Here is a 16964-nt window from a genome sequence, read left to right on the forward strand (position 1 = left end):
CCCCCCCTCTCTCTCTCTCTCTCCTCCCCCCTCTCGCCTCCCCGCTCCTCCGATCCCCGCGCGCAAAAAAGGAAACGCGTTATCCAATGACGCGCTACGCTCACCAAAACCGTACCACCACCATCGTTCTTTTTTTTTCGGTTCTGAAAACTTATCGACGGCGGCCGCCTGTCAACCACCAGAATAACCTTTCTCTTTCAAGAAGTTATTGTCGCCTAAAGCCTTGTCTAAAACAAACTACTAAAGGTTGTATTTATATGTTTCTAGTTATGATTAATGTATGATTTTTATACCTATAGTGCAAAACTTTAGGCCTAACTTCTAGGCCTATGCTTTTTTAGATTATTATTACCTGTCGTGCGTTCTTCTTCTTCGAATTCGTAGAAGCAAAAAGGACGTGCGTGGTGTGTATAACTCACTCTCTCTACACGTACGTACATGCCGCTTGAATGCGCACGCCCCCAGTACTAGTGGTATGTGTTATCAAGAAAAGAAATAGGGGTGGAATTGTCTATATTCGATGGAGGCGTTTATTTTTTGGGTGTAATTAGGTAACATTATTTATTAAAGTATAATCAAACAAATTGTTTCCCCAGGATATGAAAAAATACAACACAAGAAGTGATAAAAGATGTAAATTATTTCAAAATGTTTTTAAAATTCAGATCATGGAATTCAATGAATTCTACTAGTACTACATTACACGTTTATTCGAGGAAGGCTTTTGTAAATGGGGAATTTATTCGAGTAACTAAACTACTTTATCCACATCTGTCATACCATACGGTATCCTCGACTTATTTCTTTAATTCTTCCGCAAAATAGTGTTTAATGCAATAGTGATGCTAATTTAATAATTACCGGTATAAATGGGGCTTTATAGCGCATTATACAAAGCCAATGCGCTTCCGACGAATATATAAAAAGCGGAAAACAAAGAAAAGAAAAGGTTACAAAGGTGAGTTTTCAAAGAAATTATAGTGGCCTGGCGGATAGAGATGGTTAAAACCAATCGTTCCAAAAGACGAGAGGTACAAGGAAAGGAACGAAAACCATAATGCTTTTTTGACGTAAGCCTATATGGATGGAATGAGCAAATATTATGTTGTTTTTTGCAGAAAAATATGGCGCTGTACTACCGTAGACAGACACGTCACCGGGTTGATCAGTTACACAAGTCAAAAAGTATCCCTGGAATAGAACTGCAACGGTTGTCGAGAAGAGTTTGGAGAAACTGGCGCGGACATATGAACACATGGAAAGACGAATCAGATAAATGCACAAAACAAGTAACAACATTTATTCAACATTCAACAGTTTACATACGGTAGTTTATGGGAAAGACACACAGAAGCCAAAGTGGCTTGTCTTTGTAGTCCCAAACATAAAACATAGACGGACGCATTACAAATTTTACACAAAAATGACATTTTGAGACAGAAAAAGTGAGATCACGCAAAATGGTTACAACTCCATTGTGCAGTGGCAATACTAGCTAGCAATATTTTTCAAATATCATCTTTTTTATATTGTACTTTAGTATAGGGAGCGAGGTCAGAAGTAAAGCTTGGTTCCCACTAGAACGTAACGCAAGGACGTAAACGCAACGCAAGCGTTTTAACCAATGACAAGCGAAGTTAGACAGTTAGCAATCACAAGCCATCGCTTGTGATTGGTCAATTCACTTGCGTTGCGTTACGTCCTTGCGTTGCGTCGCTAGTGGGAACCACGCTTAAGAAGTAGGCATATTGCGGAGATATATAATGTTCTTGCCTTCTGTGTGCAATTTAGTGTTTAAAGTGTGATGTGCCCATATATGGACATATCATCATATTTGAGCACATCACATTTTTTTTTGTCAAACTAGTTTGATAATGTAGGCGTGGTTCCCACTAGAACGTAACGCAAGGACGTAAACGCAACGCAAGCGTTTTAACCAATGACAAGCGAAGTTATAGACAGTTAGCAATCACAAGCGAATAAGCCATCGCTTGTGATTGGTCAATTCACTTGCGTTGCGTTACGTCCTTGCGTTGCGTCGCTAGTGGGAACCATGCTTAAGAAGTAGGCATATTGCGGAGATATATAATGTTCTTGCCTTCTGTGTGCAATTTAGTGTTTAAAGTGTGATGTGCCCATATATGGACATATCACCATATTTGAGCATATTACTACCGTATTTGTGCACATCACATTTTTTTTTGTCAAACTAGTTTGATAATGTAGGCAGAGCCTAAGCGTTGCTTTGCGAATTAAAATGTCACTATAATTATACGTTTTATTTGTTGTACATTTTAGGTCGGTGCTCATAGTAGTTACGATCAGCTTTGAGCTTCTTGCAACTTACGTAACCTTTTGTGTAGCTCTTTTGAGTTTGAAACTATTTATCTTTTTCTCTTCAAGTGTTATGTTTCATGTTCCTCGTCAGTCTTTGAGATTACAACTATAATAGGCCTTCTTCATCTTTTGAAGTTGCAGACTTTGAGCTTTTTTTTTAGTCGCCAACGAATCTCTCAAATGTGCTTTCTAAGTTTCCAAATCTTGCTCATGTTCTTCATTGAACAACTTTCAACTCTTTCATTCTTGGTGGCACCTTGAACTGATTAAGGGTTTGTAGCTTTTAGGTTTCACGGATCAGTTTCTAAACGCTTAACAAGTGTAATAAATAAATAATTACAATTTTATTAATATTAATTGAACAATAGGTGTTTTGTATTTTCAATTATCTGCAAAGTTAACTTTTACCTATAGATAGCCATTATAAGTTTGTATACTACAAACATGATGAAACAACTATGTATGTAAGAAAAGCTCGGTCTACACTACTATCACACTGATATCAAAATATAATGTGACCATATGGACACGATGACATCATATCACTACCATATTTGGGCACATCAATGTAGACATAGCTGTAGAGCCAGGCTCTATAAGATTCAAAGTAGCACCAAAGAGGTACTACTAGTTTGTCATACAGCGCCCCCTCACTGTAACACACGTTGTCGGAGTATGATCAACTTAAATAACACTGACTAAAGCATAAATGTATAATTTGGTATACATTGTTCAAACGATACGCTGGGACTATTACGTGTGCGGCCGGCCTGTAATGAAATAAAATACAATTCGTTGACACCGAACTAATCATCGGCGAAAAAGTGAGCAATCTTTTGGAATGAATCGACGACCTTGTGAAAGATAGTGCAACAGTTAGTTTAATTATGCACGATCATTAATCCAGCGAATATAGATTCAAACTAATTGAGGACGAGCATAATTTATGAAATTTAAATTTTTAAATTTTTGTCGGTGCAATTTAAATACGGTAGCAATCAACATTTCAAACATCGTTGAAGACGAATAGGCCACTGTACTTTATTTGAGAAGTACGCCTAACAGTTGAAATGCTTACATATTTTTCAATAAATAAAGTAACCACACATTACACAAATTAAATTTGAATTTCGACTGCCACGGCGTCTCTGTGAATGTCTACTAAAAAACTAATATGGCAAAAGAGGAGAAATCTTGCGAATTGAAAAACTACCATGATGACAGGAAGTATGTTTCAGAGAAAGGAGTTTTGGTAACAACTGGATTATTGGAAGAGATCAGCGTTAGTAATGACAACTGGTATGGTCGAAAGAGTACCACCGTATGTATTCCGTTATACCGATTTTTTTAGTTCAATAATCTCGACCAGGGCCGTAGCCAGCATGTGCGCTCGCCACGTCTGAGATGTCAAATTTCACCACCCACACACCAATTCCCTCCCCAGCACAGATCGTCATATTTTATATTAATAATTATATTTATAAAGCATCTTTGCCTGGTCTGTGTTTAACCTCTCGCTACGGCCTTGTCGACGAAAGCATCTCTCCAGCTTTATTCCTCACACCCTATACGTGGTTATGTGATTTATTCCCAATTAATAATTCATTGCGTTGTTTAGAAAAATCGATTAATTCATATCTTTTATTCCATTTGGAACGTGATTGATAACGATGCGGTATTCTAAATTGAAAACACGTTTTGTTTACATTATTATGATATAATGCCAGTCCTAATCTAAAATGGTTTTTTTTATCTAATGTAATTATTTGTATTCAATTGGGAGGGGATGATTGTCAGAGTGTTTTGGTCCCCCACATCATTATCCTGCGTGTAGGCCTACTTCATTTCTTGAATCTTCGTATCTTAAAGTACATTGTATTAGGAAAGTTCTATTTCACAGCGTCTCATGTTCGTCACATATTGTAACTGTATTGTAATGAAATATCTGATCTTCGGCTGGATGTACCACCCTCGTAAAATATTCTTGAAATAAATAACAATTTCTTACGGTTAGTGTAAAATTATGTGACACATATTTATCAATTTGCCTATGACTCAGATTATGACATTTGCCTAGACATTATAATATAGAATGGACAATCGGCTACTGTATAAATTATTGAAAACTGTCATCTGACGAAAGCAAAATTAACATCTTTGTCAGGGAGCCATCATCACTGTGTTGCATTACTATATGCGTACATAATATATTACTAAATTCAAAAGATGAAGTTGATATATGATGATCAGGAGACATTTATTAGTCTTTATGACTGTAAAGGAAATAATGAAAATTGTCTACTTGTTACAACATCTGCTAATGAGAGGCATAGTTAAATTTTTAGACATATATATGCTACAGGCCTAAGTAGTGTCTTCCTGTTCGTGAAATTAGACGAGTGCAATTTCCATGGCAATATTGAGCTGTATAAAAACTGGTTAAGTTTGTTTTGTTCGTGAAATATTGCAAATTCGATTTCAATTATTCACTTTAGTATAGCTACATGCATGTTACAAATATATCAATATTATTTCTAGGGAAATATTGAATCATGTTAATTGCATTAAAAATACATAAAAAATAAATAAATAAAAGCGACATCATTCAGTGAATAAGGATTTACACTGAGAAGATTTATGAATTCTGTTTTTGTAAAAATGTCTAAGGCTCTGTCTATACTACACGTCACTATTAAATTTTATGTGACACAAAGGTATGATGTGCCCAAACATGGTAGTGATATGACATCATCATGTCCATGGGAACATAACTGTTCATTCGCAATATTTGTTTATGCGCGAGGCTATGAGAGTATGTTAATTAAAAAGGAACGACATCCAATATTTGTATATGATATCAAATTATGAATTTATTGAAGCAAAAATAACATTTTAATGGCAATTTATGAGACTATGTAGTCGTTAGATAAACATGTATTCTATCGATCAGATATCATAATACACGGTATCATACAATATTTACAATTGTCGTGTTAGACTAATATTTTATTCATTTTTTTTTTTTGCAGAATGAAGAAGTCGATACCAGAGTTTGGAGAAGAACAGATATATCGGTATATTCAACTTTCAAATAATCTTTATTGCAATTATTATATTAAAAACAAATATATATACAGTACTTGGAAAAATTAAAATTCATGTAAATACATAAATAAGTATTATCATAAAAGCAAACAAAAGCAGAACAAACCGCCGTCCAAAAAAGAGACAACTCACTGTACATAAAAGGATTCTAACATAGCAAAATTGCCTTTAATAATATTTTAGAAGTATTTTCGATTAACCCACATTTAAATTTGACTAAATGTTAAAATAAACGGTTTAAAACTATAGGCCCATATTCTATCTTTAGTCCAGGACCCTTTCATGAATATGGGTCATATACTAGTCGTGTATTTAGCGAAATTTTGTTTTTGGCAGTAGGTCGACGCGTAGAGTTGTTAGCCTGGATGGTTAACGTGCTTGCCTTCCAATCCCAAGGTCCTGGGTTCTATCCTGACATAATCCAGTATATAAGTTTTTATTTAGTTTTATACAAACTATTAATTGACATAAGACAGAATTGTGTTTATATAATATAAATGAATTGACCGGAACCGTCTTTCGTTGAAACGGAACAAGTATGAATGCATCTTTAGTATTGGTATCAATAAAGTCATTTTTTCCTATGATATTTTTTTTATATATAGCCGAAGGAAAGATTCAAAAAGGCAATTCGACAAGTACGGATGATCTGCGCCGTGAACATGAACCTCAACAAGTATGCTAACGAGGCCGGACATAGCATGTTTGCCGCTCACATGCCGGAGTTACTGGCGTCGACGTCGACACCCAACGTCGTCGTCATGTCCCCTGATTCGAAGGAGACCATCAGTTTTAACAGAAAAGATTACAAATTTAACTATGAGGTAATATCTTAAAACAATCTATCCAAATAATTAATGTATTATGTATTAGTAACTTTCTTTTTTGTTGATCAAAAGTACAAATAATAGGCCTAAAGTAGGCATACTTACAACTTTTGGATTCTCAAAAAAGAACATTGGCTATAAAAAAATGGTAATATGTTTTTTCAAAATTGTATTACAATCGTGTCTGCTGCCATTAAACATGAATTAATAGAGTTAAAAAGATGAGCAAAGAAGAGTCTCTCCTGTGTAAAGTGCATCACTCGTCGGGCGAGTGCAACTGAACGGAGTTAACCACACAAGGGCTGGTTGACAGAAAACACAAATCCCTGCTGTAGGCTTCTATTACGTCAACAACCAATTAACGGTTGTGAACTAAAACCAACATAAGCTGGATTTTTTTACCGTAAAAGATTTACGCAATTTCATTTCATTTTTTCATTTATTCCACATTTATTTAGTCATCAATCACATCATAATTGCAATACAACAAGGATCCTTTATAAAAAAGGTGTAGCTTCGTTTATTTGTAGGACCCTTTTACATATTAACAATTATAAGTAAGTATAACTTGGTGTTTATTTTGTCCTTTTAGTTTAAATGGCCGAAAAAAGCAGAGGCGGTACTTGAGAAGTTACCGAAAGAGAGAACATCAGACGATATCTCAGTAATTCGTGGTTTGATGCGTGGCCTTCATAGCTTCCGCAAGTACACGCGAGAGTCTCAGAATCTCATCTGTAAAGTTGTCCGGCTCGAAAGGTGAGTTTTTGGAGCATTAATTTTCACCCGATTCTCAGTACACAGCAGTACAATCACCACATTAAACAGATTGAGGGTTTACCGACGCTCTATTCATTCTTCTTTGGCATAGATATGGCAGAAGAAGAGTGGTTGTGAGAAAGGGTCATATAGGCTATGCGTTTTATTTTGTGTTCTCGGGCGGAGCAGGAGTGACACTAGACGAAGATGAAGGCTCAGCGTTTACGGAGAAAGAGGTGTCGATTCTGAAGAAGGGAACTTGTTTTGGGGTAAGTGTGATGGTTGTTGCGGCGGCAGGACGATGATTGCAGTACAGAACGTCACTTTCTTTGGTAGTATAATTACGTTTGATGACCAATAAAAGTAGTACTGTAGATAGTCGCGTATACCAGTATGATATTGAAATCTGTCGATCTGGGACCCATGTCTTTTGTCGTCGCCTCAGCCTAGAATCCACCACCGCAAGGATTTTAGTGAGGATGTGCATACAAAAGAATTAACATTACGTAACAGTAAGTTCCTAGGACTATGAAGGCTAATTCCTCCATGCTAGGACCAATAATTGCAAACCCAAAGCGCCCTAGTAAAATGATCATCTATCCATACGATACTGCCATTTTTATAAAACAAATTTCAGGAATTAGCTCTTACGAAAGATGTTCGACGGGCAGCCACGATCGTCTGCATGGAAGAGACGGAACTATTAGCTGTTGACAGAGATGACTTCTTCAACAATGGACTTCATCGTCATTTTGAAAAGGAGTTCACATATCGATATGATTTCTTCAGGTACTAGGTTTGGATATTGTAAAATGCGGGAAAGTAATTAAAACATGATCGTATGGGACGCGGCACACACCATGGGAAAAGGAAATAAGCACACATGCAGCAACTGTTCATGACAAACATTGTCCCGATTAGGGTAGTTGGCAGTGGTGCTCACTTTGAAGTGTACCGGTTCGAATCCCCGTTTATTCTATGAATTTGCTCTTATATTTACGTGTTTATTATACCTTTGTAGAAAATTGGATTTATTTTCGTCATGGTCAGAAGAGAAGCTGCAAGAGTTGAGCGATATGGGTCGAATTGAGGAGTACAACCACGACTCTGTTGTTGTCAGAGATCTCAGAGACACTGACTGGCTTCTATTCGTTACGAAGGTAAGGTATTAGAACGGGTATTAGAACCATAGAGTTCCATGGTTGTACAACCACGATTATGTTGATCTTTTGGAACACTTACTAATTCTTGTTTGTTCATTTTTATACTGGGTGACCTCTTCAGTCAAAGACTGATCTCCCAGAGGACACAGTTGGTGATCAGTGGCTGTGATGTACTAATACACCGGGGTAGCCCCCTACTCGTCTCGAAAGATGTACTAGGTTCTTTAAAGTGCACACGAGCTAGTTGTGTACACTGGACCTACGGTTTATAGTACTTATCCGAGAAGACTCGTTCTACCACCAGAACCATGGAGTGAGTGAGCCTCGAACCCTTGCCGATGTTATGGCTACGTAATTACGGTTCCACTGTCTTAACCGCTCGGCCACTCACTCACTCACTTAATGGTTAAAGAACCTGTTTGTGAAGTGAATTGGATTTATAAGTTGTGTTATTTGGCCGTTTCCATTTATCTGTAATTTATTTTCCTTTCAGGGAAGGTGCGATGTTTTAAAGTTAGTTGACATCGATCATTGCATAACCACGCCCATCGAAAGTCAACGTCCGCAAAAACCACCACCACGACGAAATCTAACACCGCTGTCCTTTGGCGGAGACGTTCCCATGTCCCTTTTCAGGAAGTCCGAAGAGATTCCTGACCCCGAAGATAGAGGTGGGCCTAGTCCGTATTCTTCCACATCACCCTGGATCACTCATACCTCAATATCTAATAGACCAAAAACAACGGGTAGGTGTTGTATAATTATCCTTTTCATGTCCGGAGCGTTAATACCGGCGTTTCGTTAGGTGTTCGCCTTCTTTAAAATATGTAGTTTTGGTGAGCGACGTGAAAGGGTTAGGCTCTTTAAAAATAAACAATAAAAGCAGATGAACAATAAATGCGAATTTGGCTCCGTGCGTATACGATTAAAAAAGATTTTTAATGCTATTGTTTCATAGCCGAATTTATTCGCGCGAATCGAAAGCGTTGGTAAATGCACATGCTTAATGATATTTTCATCTACTTTCTTTGACGTGAACAATTGCTGAACCAATCAAAACACAAGAATGTTGGATTCGCGCAGAAATATTCGCTATACTAGGCTAATTTATTCGCGCGAATTGAAAACACGAGTATTCATATCTCTATAATAAACACAATAGGCAAAGAACATTAATTCTAAACCGCTCAGTGATATACTGAAATTTAATTAATTAATTTGAAACGATAAAGATAAATAATCTCTTTCTGAGAAAAAAAATAGTAGTTCGAATAGTTTATACTTTTTGCGAAGCGAAAAAATGCGCCATCAGAGCTCTTTCTCCAATTGGTTTAACGCTCCGAATTAAGGTTTGTCATGTGACTACTGATTTTGTTATTTTTAAAACGTTATTCAGTTACAGATATTTTTCGTTCTTTAATTTTTAGGTCAATTAGCTTTAAAAAAAGAACTGAAGTTAGAAGAAAGTAATGAACGGTCACAGAGCGCTACCGTCAGATTTGAAGCGTCGATATCAAACGACAAAGAAATGATGACACCTGAATTTACGTCATCTTGCAACACGCCAACAACCAATCAAATACCACGGTACAGTAGGTGATACGTATACTCACCAGACGAAATTTTATAAATGTATCGATTAAGTGATTTGCTCTCGTAAACTACAATCGGATCTGTTATTTCCAGAGATAGAAATGTGTAGCTCTAAAGCTTGGTGCCCACTAGGACGCAACGCAAGAACGTAGATAGTGGGGAACCTAATGTTCCAAAAATCAGTTCCGTGAATTCAATATGGCTGCCATATACTATTATTATAAATTGTACCATTGGACTGATTTATAATAATATTGAAAGATTTATCACACAAATTACGCTCGTACGTGGTTTAAAATAGGAGTTACTATCAGTTTTGAGTAAAAATTTGGGGCCATTTTGAAATCCAAGATGGCGGCCAAAATAGGGTCGGGAAAAATTGGCCCCCAGTTGCAATGAATTCTGATGGTCCTAAGAATTCCAAAACTGTCAAGAACTCAACTTGAGCATTAAAATCTCACGGAATTACATTAGATTCCCCACTAAGAAGCAAAGCAAGCGAGTTTACCAATGACAAGCAACTGTTCGAATAATCCATCGCTTGTGATTGGTCAAATCCCTTACGTTGCATTACGTCTATGTGTTGCGTCTCTAGTGGGAACCACGCATTAATGTAAAAATGTTATTTTCATACCCTGTACTGCCTCAGTGTGTATCTTTGCATTCATACGTTGCTTTATTATAGATCTCCTGCAATCTCTTCAAGTTCAAAGGTGCATGGAGTGCAGACGTTTAAGACCAAAGATGTTCAATCTGGTATATACGTCAAAGTGGACGCCTTGAGATTTGGCCAGTGTTTTGTAAGTTACTGTAAAACGTAGTATACACTGGCAAACTTTGTTTGCAAACCCCAAGTTCGACAAGAAAAGTTTTCCAAAGTTTGCTAGTGTTGACATTTGATAAACTTCGACAAACTGAAAAAACAAGTTTTCAGAAGTCTACACTAGCAAACCTTTGATTTCCTAACTCCAAGTTTAACAAGAAAGTGTTCCAAAGTTTGCTAGTGTAGACCAGTTGACAAACTGCTCTGAAAACAAGTTTGCAGATGGCTACACTAGCGACCGTCTTGCAAACTCAAGCTAACTTTGACTTTACCAAGAAATTTTTGCTAGTTTAGACCAGTTTTTCAAACTTGAAACCATGAAGACATTTTAGGCATTTATTTAAAACAAAATTATGCTGATTTATTACAGGGTTTGGAGGGCGTGGTTGGAAATATGCCTTATCTATCATTGGTCAGTTGTGGATGTGAACTCATTAGAGTTTCCATGTCAAAGTTCAAAGAGTATGCAGATGAGAAAACTTTACAAAAAGTTCAAAAGATGATTTCCAAGTATCCCACCGATCGCAATCTATGGAGTAGGTTGGTAAGACAAAGCAAATGGAACAACTTCAAAAACACAACCATTGAAAATATCTTTAACGAAAAGAAAACAGGACGGCGTACGTACGTCAGTAGGCCCGGAGACAACTGTAAAACGCAATTTGTAAAGAACCCTTTCCCAAAGATAATCTTTAACGCTCGAGATTGGGCGAGTAATGTTGTACCACATGCATCTGGAAAATGTCAGTCCGAAAAACTTAGTTCTAATCATTCAATGAGTACGGCATCTTTGCTTGAAAACAAGCCATCCGTATCAAGCATGGCCTCTTCAACTATCAAGACAACAACGAGATAAACCAAGGAGAAACCAATGTTGTATCAGGATAAACAAATCACAATTCACTCGTTTTTAAAAACAACCTTACTGCTAAATTTATTTAAAAAACTCATATTCCAAATTCCAGAATACTTGTAGAATGTTAAATTATAGAAAGTGCAATATCTAACATTGACGTTTTAATAAAAGGTTTTTAGTATAATTTACAGTAATGTTGAGTGTATTTTTATTTGCTGTTTCTATCATCCCTTGTTAGCTTGATCACACAATCGGTGATAATACATCAATACAGTAGATTGAATCGCTATTAAGGGAACCAAAAAAGTGTCCCATAGTGTTAAAATAATACATAGGGGATGGCCATAGTGTTAAAATAATACATAGGGGATGGCCATAGTGTTAAAATAATACATAGGGGATGGCCATAGTGTTAAAATAATACATTGGGGATGGCCATAGTGTTAAAATAATACATAGGGGATGGCCAGTGTTAAAATAATACATTGGGGATGGCCATAGTGTTAAAATAATACATAGGGGATGGCCATAGTGTTAAAATAATACATAGGGGATGGCCATAGTGTTAAAATAATACATAGGGGATGGCCATAGTGTTAAAATAATACATAGGGGATGGCCATAGTGTTAAAATAATACATAGGGGATGGCCATAGTGTTAAAATAATACATAGGGGATGGCCATAGTGTTAAAATAATACATAGGGGATGGCCATAGTGTTAAAATAATACATAGGGGATGGCCATAGTGTTAAAATAATACATAGGGGATGGCCATAGTGTTAAAATAATACATTACCTCGTTTCACAGGAAAGTGTCCCCTTAATAGAGGTTCTATTGTAATGCATTTCTACACTTTGTTTTAATTTAAACCTTCTAAATAAGGTTAACATCTGATGATCTTTTGTAGAAATCCTGTATAGTAATTGTACCATATTTTTTTTATTGATAATGTTACGGTTTCCAGGATAAATTTTGAGTAGTATGATGGTATAATTTTTTTTTCTACTTCAGCCAAAGATCCTTCTTTCCTTTCATTTTTACTTCAAAAATGTCTTTTCTTAAATGTTTTAATTGTCTCATAACACAGTACAGTAAATCAAATAGCAATTTTGATTATTAGATGATTCTTAAAAGTAGATTATTAACTTTATAATTTATACCTATTTTCATTTTTATACCTATGTGAAATGTTTAGATCACTACTGTACTTTGTAACCCGTCTTTCTATAAGTACTGTATTAGCATCAATACATTACAATTTTATATGGATAATAAGACAATCACACAAACATGATTTTGCTGGGAATGTATGGATCGGTGTTCTGTTCTTGTGTGTACATCTTGTGTGTTGTTTCAATCTGAATCAGACGCATTCTGTTGGGTCGTTGCTGTACCGGCGTTAACAACAGCTGACAAATCTTCCTCACCTGATTGGATCCTTTCACCTGAAAACAAAAGATTATGTACAATAATTCAATACATTTTGACAAAAAAATACATTAAACAACATTGTGTATATATATAATATAACGAATAAATACAATATTTTTTTGGTAAAAATCACTGTACCATACACATTATTATGACTAAAAAAATATTGATTTAATAAAGTTCACAAGAAACAAAAAAAAAAACAATATATAAAATAATAAAAGTTGTGTAGGACAACCACCCAAATAAATATAAACATATAAAACAGATAAAATAGATAAAATATAAAATAATTAATCAATCATTTATAAAATAATTGCCACTTACGGATTAATTCTGCTATGGCTCGTTGCGTCCTTTTTTCTAATCGTTCAAGCTTTTTTGCAACATCGCGTTTTAAATCCCTGAAATAAGAAACACCCATAATGCATTGTTACATGGATTAAGGTTGATTTTGAGTGATTTTTTTGGCCCTGAAGGTGGCCCCTTAACAGAAGTTGTACTTACCAATCTGGTTTTCTTGGAGCTAAATTCATGATATCAACTTCTTGTACGACCGGTGCTGGCTTGCCAGCTGATAACTGATCTGCAATTTGATTTTCAACTGAAAAAAAGAACATATTATTGATCAATATAACTTTGATAAAATATATTTTTTAATTATAAAAACAATAATTAATACATTACATGCTATTGTCGGACTCACTTTAAGAGTACTCAGAGATGAATTCAGTAACATACCTGATGGTAAAGCTGAGTCGGCTACCTTATTCTCTGCTAACTCATCATCTGTTGGTTGGTAATTTTTGAAGACAGGCTTGCTATAGGTAAATAGATAGAATTTATTTAGTGTTGCAGTAACAAACAGAGAATACAGCATTAAAGTCTAGTAAAGTCGTAGTACTAGTAGGCCTTATTCCCAGTGAAGTCATTACATGGGATCACTGTTTTTTATCTAACCCACTAGAACATGGGTTCTCAGAACTTTTCCACCTTGAACAGATTAGAAATTACAAATTATTATATAATTATTGTATTGTCAGATAGAGCATAGTTACAAAGTCCTTTAATCTCAATGGGCCCTAAAAGAATATTAACCCATTAACATTAAATTAATCATTACTTTTATTTATTTAATTTTTTTCGCAAGACATAAACTCGCAGGCTGCATGCATTCAGCCCATGGGTTCCTGTTGAGTTCCACTGTACTATAACACACACACGATTCAGGAACGATTCGGCCCACTTTTGGTGGGACGATTTGGCCCACTTTTGGGCCGAAACGTCTCACTTTAGACCAAATTCATATTCATTTTTGTTAGTATTTATCAAGTTTTTAAAGGTGTTTAACAATCCGTATTTTATTGATATTGACAAAGTTGATATAATATAAATTACTAAAAAAACGTAATTTTATATTCAATTTATTACTTCGAAAACCTTGTTTATTTCGTGCATTTGCCAAGCGGCCAACAGAGGGCGTAACTTGTTTACATCGTCCGCGTGACTAAAAAATGATCCTTTTCGACAATGTTTTCAAAATGTTTGCTTTATACATCTTTATCCCTAGTAGTGCTATTCCATAGTCTCTCTGAAAATAAAGTTTGGGAGAAAAAAGCTTATTTTATGCTTATAAATGCATATCAAAGCCGATAAATGTAAGTGTGCCAAATCGTCTCAGGGCCGAATCGTCCCAGGCCGAATAGTCCCGGGCCGAATCGTCCCAGGGCCGAATCGTCCCGCTACCCACACAAGCACAGCAGAACCAGACACAAACAAAGTCAACATTTTCACAACCCAGTCACAGTGTGTGATTCTTTCCTTACTTTGTTGTTTCATTGGCATTTTCTTCTGCAAACCGCTTAGCTTCTGGCTCAGAACTATCATCATTCTAATAAAAAGAAAATTTTTCAATTTTATAAAATAAGTAGGTCTAGGCTAGTCTAGGACATAATTTATAGCATATTAGCCCAGGCCCTAGGCCAAGCTAGCTAGTAGTAAGCCTAGCCTATGCCTAGACTAGTTGGCCGAATGCGCCCAGGACAGGTCGGATCTAGGCCTAGGCCTAGGCCTAGCTAAATTATTATTGTATTATTTAAGTGTTAACAATATAACATTTAGAATATAAAAATATTAATGATTGAACTAACGTTTCCTTGTTTCTTCTTTTTTAATGCTTTTAATCTCTCTTTTCTTTTTCGAGCTTCTTCCTCGAGTGAACCCACCGCCGCCATTATTAGAGCGTCATTTCGACGATCGATCGAGCAGCATTAATTAACTCTACTTCTACGGAGCGCCATTTATGCCTTTATTTACTTCCGAAATAGAAATAACTGGTTCAGTGGACCAAATTTAGCACCAGTGGAGCACAGTGATATAAAATAGAAATAAGTCACTGAATGTTAATATCTTTTCGTATTTTAATACACTGTGCTCAAATGGACCCAATTTGGCGTCAGTGGAGCACAGTGATATAAAATAGAAATAAGTCACTGAATTGTAATACTGTATCTTTACAATGTACTCAATTAAGTGTACCCAATTTGGCACCAGACGAGCACAGTGATATAAAATAGAAATAATTCACGGAATTTTAATATCTTTTCGTATGTTAATACACTGTGCTCAAGTGGACTCAACTTGGAGCCGGCCAGTGGAGCACAGTGATGTAAAATAGAAATAAGTCACTGAATTTTAATATCTTTTCGTATTAAGCATATTTGAATACCTACCGGTATGGTACCATACATGTTCGACAATACAGTGTCACATATCTCTATTTAAAAAAAAAACAGTATTAAAAAAAAAAAAAAAATCCGTCGAGGTTCGAACCCCAGCCGATAGCACTCAAAACCGTTACCCGTTACGCCACCAAGTATGACTGAACAGCTGATAATAGTCTATTTATACGTGTATTACGTAATTGATCATTACGTCATAAATATCCTATTAACCTCGCTAAAACCAAAATGATCAGTTAGCTCAGTCATCTGAACGTCGTGTTAACACACGTATGTCGTGGGTTCGATTCCCACGCTGGTCGGTGGAATAGAGTTAAGGCTATGCGAGCCACTGTGTTTGGGGTTCACAGATCATACGTCCCCCTTTCCACCACACATCCTGAGGCGACAACATCAATGCATCTGGTGATGTGGTGGAAACGACCCCAAAAGGCTGTGGCAGGGCCTTAGTGCTGAGGCAGGGAGAGCACATTTACCATCTTTTTTTTTGGCTCTCGCCAACTGCTTTGATGGTTTAAATTTTGTGTTTAGTGCCCTCAATTTATTTTAACGTAAAAAAAGGGAATTAATTCTCTTCGTTACGTGTTTTTAGAAGAGAATTAATTTTATCTCATCGTAGTTTGGTATGCCGTGCGTTTGTTATGCAAATGAGTTTGTGCAGGTTTAATGGGCAATATGGTATTGTTAGTCCTACGAGGTGAACACGCCACAAAATTAAATTTAAAAGTTAAATTTTGATTTTGTTAATCTTTATTAGAAATTCAAATCATGTAAAGATACAATTTTTCGGGCGGGAATCTAGAAACTCCCCTCCTTTAGTTTACAAAAGTAATCTTGAAAAGAACCCCATGTGGAAAAGAAGCTTATCCGTTGAAAAGAAGCCACCGTACCCAAGAGTACTAAAAAATGAGGAACATTCGGGGTGTTATGGTGTCTATTTAATGGAAAAATGAATGTTTATGAACTGTTAATACACTTTTGTTTATGATTTAAGGTCCACTTGCCTAGACCTGACATTTTCAACCCTCCAAATATCTCTATTTAAAAAAAAACCCAATATTCATTAAAAAAAATATCCGTAGAGGTTCGAACTCCAGCTGATACCACTCAAAACTGAGCATTACCCGTTGCACCACAAACTGAAACATGACTGAACAGCTGATAATTGTCTATTTATACGTGTATTACGTAATTCATCATTACATCATAAATATCCTATTAACCTTGATACAACCAAAATGAACAGTTAGCTCAGTCGCCTGAGCGTCGTGTTGACAACACGTATGTCGTAGGTTCGATTCCCACGCTGGTCAGTGGAATAGAGTTAA

At 36.1% G+C, this 16964-nt stretch overlaps 2 protein-coding genes across 2 annotated transcripts; one reads left to right on the top strand and one right to left on the bottom strand.

Moving 5' to 3' along the window:
- The first annotated feature begins 144 nt into the window (after positions 1 to 144).
- LOC140040068 (cyclic nucleotide-binding domain-containing protein 2-like) lies at positions 145 to 11521 on the top strand. Its single transcript, XM_072085732.1, has 12 exons — positions 145 to 246; positions 1119 to 1289; positions 5367 to 5411; positions 6048 to 6266; positions 6862 to 7025; positions 7138 to 7294; positions 7663 to 7814; positions 8047 to 8185; positions 8682 to 8934; positions 9616 to 9775; positions 10467 to 10581; positions 10975 to 11521. The coding sequence occupies exons 2-12, from the start codon at positions 1125 to 1127 to the stop codon at positions 11458 to 11460; spliced, it is 2055 nt and encodes a 684-aa protein (XP_071941833.1). The 5' UTR covers positions 145 to 246; positions 1119 to 1124; the 3' UTR covers positions 11461 to 11521.
- A 40-nt stretch (positions 11522 to 11561) lies between these two features.
- On the bottom strand, positions 11562 to 15145 carry LOC140040070 (coiled-coil domain-containing protein 12-like). Its single transcript, XM_072085738.1, has 6 exons — positions 15046 to 15145; positions 14722 to 14786; positions 13637 to 13716; positions 13403 to 13499; positions 13223 to 13299; positions 11562 to 12909 (listed from the first exon to the last, which is right to left on the bottom strand). Exons 1-6 carry the CDS (start codon positions 15127 to 15129, stop codon positions 12818 to 12820), a joined length of 495 nt encoding a protein of 164 aa, XP_071941839.1. The 5' UTR covers positions 15130 to 15145; the 3' UTR covers positions 11562 to 12817.
- Between the last annotated feature and the right edge of the window lie 1819 nt (positions 15146 to 16964).

The sequence above is a fragment of the Antedon mediterranea genome, chromosome 2 (assembly GCF_964355755.1).
Source record: "Antedon mediterranea chromosome 2, ecAntMedi1.1, whole genome shotgun sequence".
NCBI classification, from domain to species: domain Eukaryota; kingdom Metazoa; phylum Echinodermata; class Crinoidea; order Comatulida; family Antedonidae; genus Antedon; species Antedon mediterranea.

Excerpts from the sequence above, each read along its gene's own strand:
- LOC140040068 (XM_072085732.1), top strand. The coding sequence starts at position 1,125 with ATGGCGCTGTACTACCGTAGACAGACACGTCACCGGGTTGATCAGTTA. Across the intron at positions 6,267-6,861 it reads ATTACAAATTTAACTATGAG|TTTAAATGGCCGAAAAAAGC; the intron begins GTAATATCTTAA and ends TTGTCCTTTTAG. Across the intron at positions 10,582-10,974 it reads TGAGATTTGGCCAGTGTTTT|GGTTTGGAGGGCGTGGTTGG; the intron begins GTAAGTTACTGT and ends GATTTATTACAG.
- LOC140040070 (XM_072085738.1), bottom strand. The coding sequence starts at position 15,129 with ATGGCGGCGGTGGGTTCACTCGAGGAAGAAGCTCGAAAAAGAAAAGAG. Across the intron at positions 13,717-14,721 it reads AATGCCAATGAAACAACAAA|CAAGCCTGTCTTCAAAAATT; the intron begins GTAAGGAAAGAA and ends ATTTACCTATAG. Across the intron at positions 12,910-13,222 it reads AGCCATAGCAGAATTAATCC|GTGAAAGGATCCAATCAGGT; the intron begins GTAAGTGGCAAT and ends TTTTGTTTTCAG.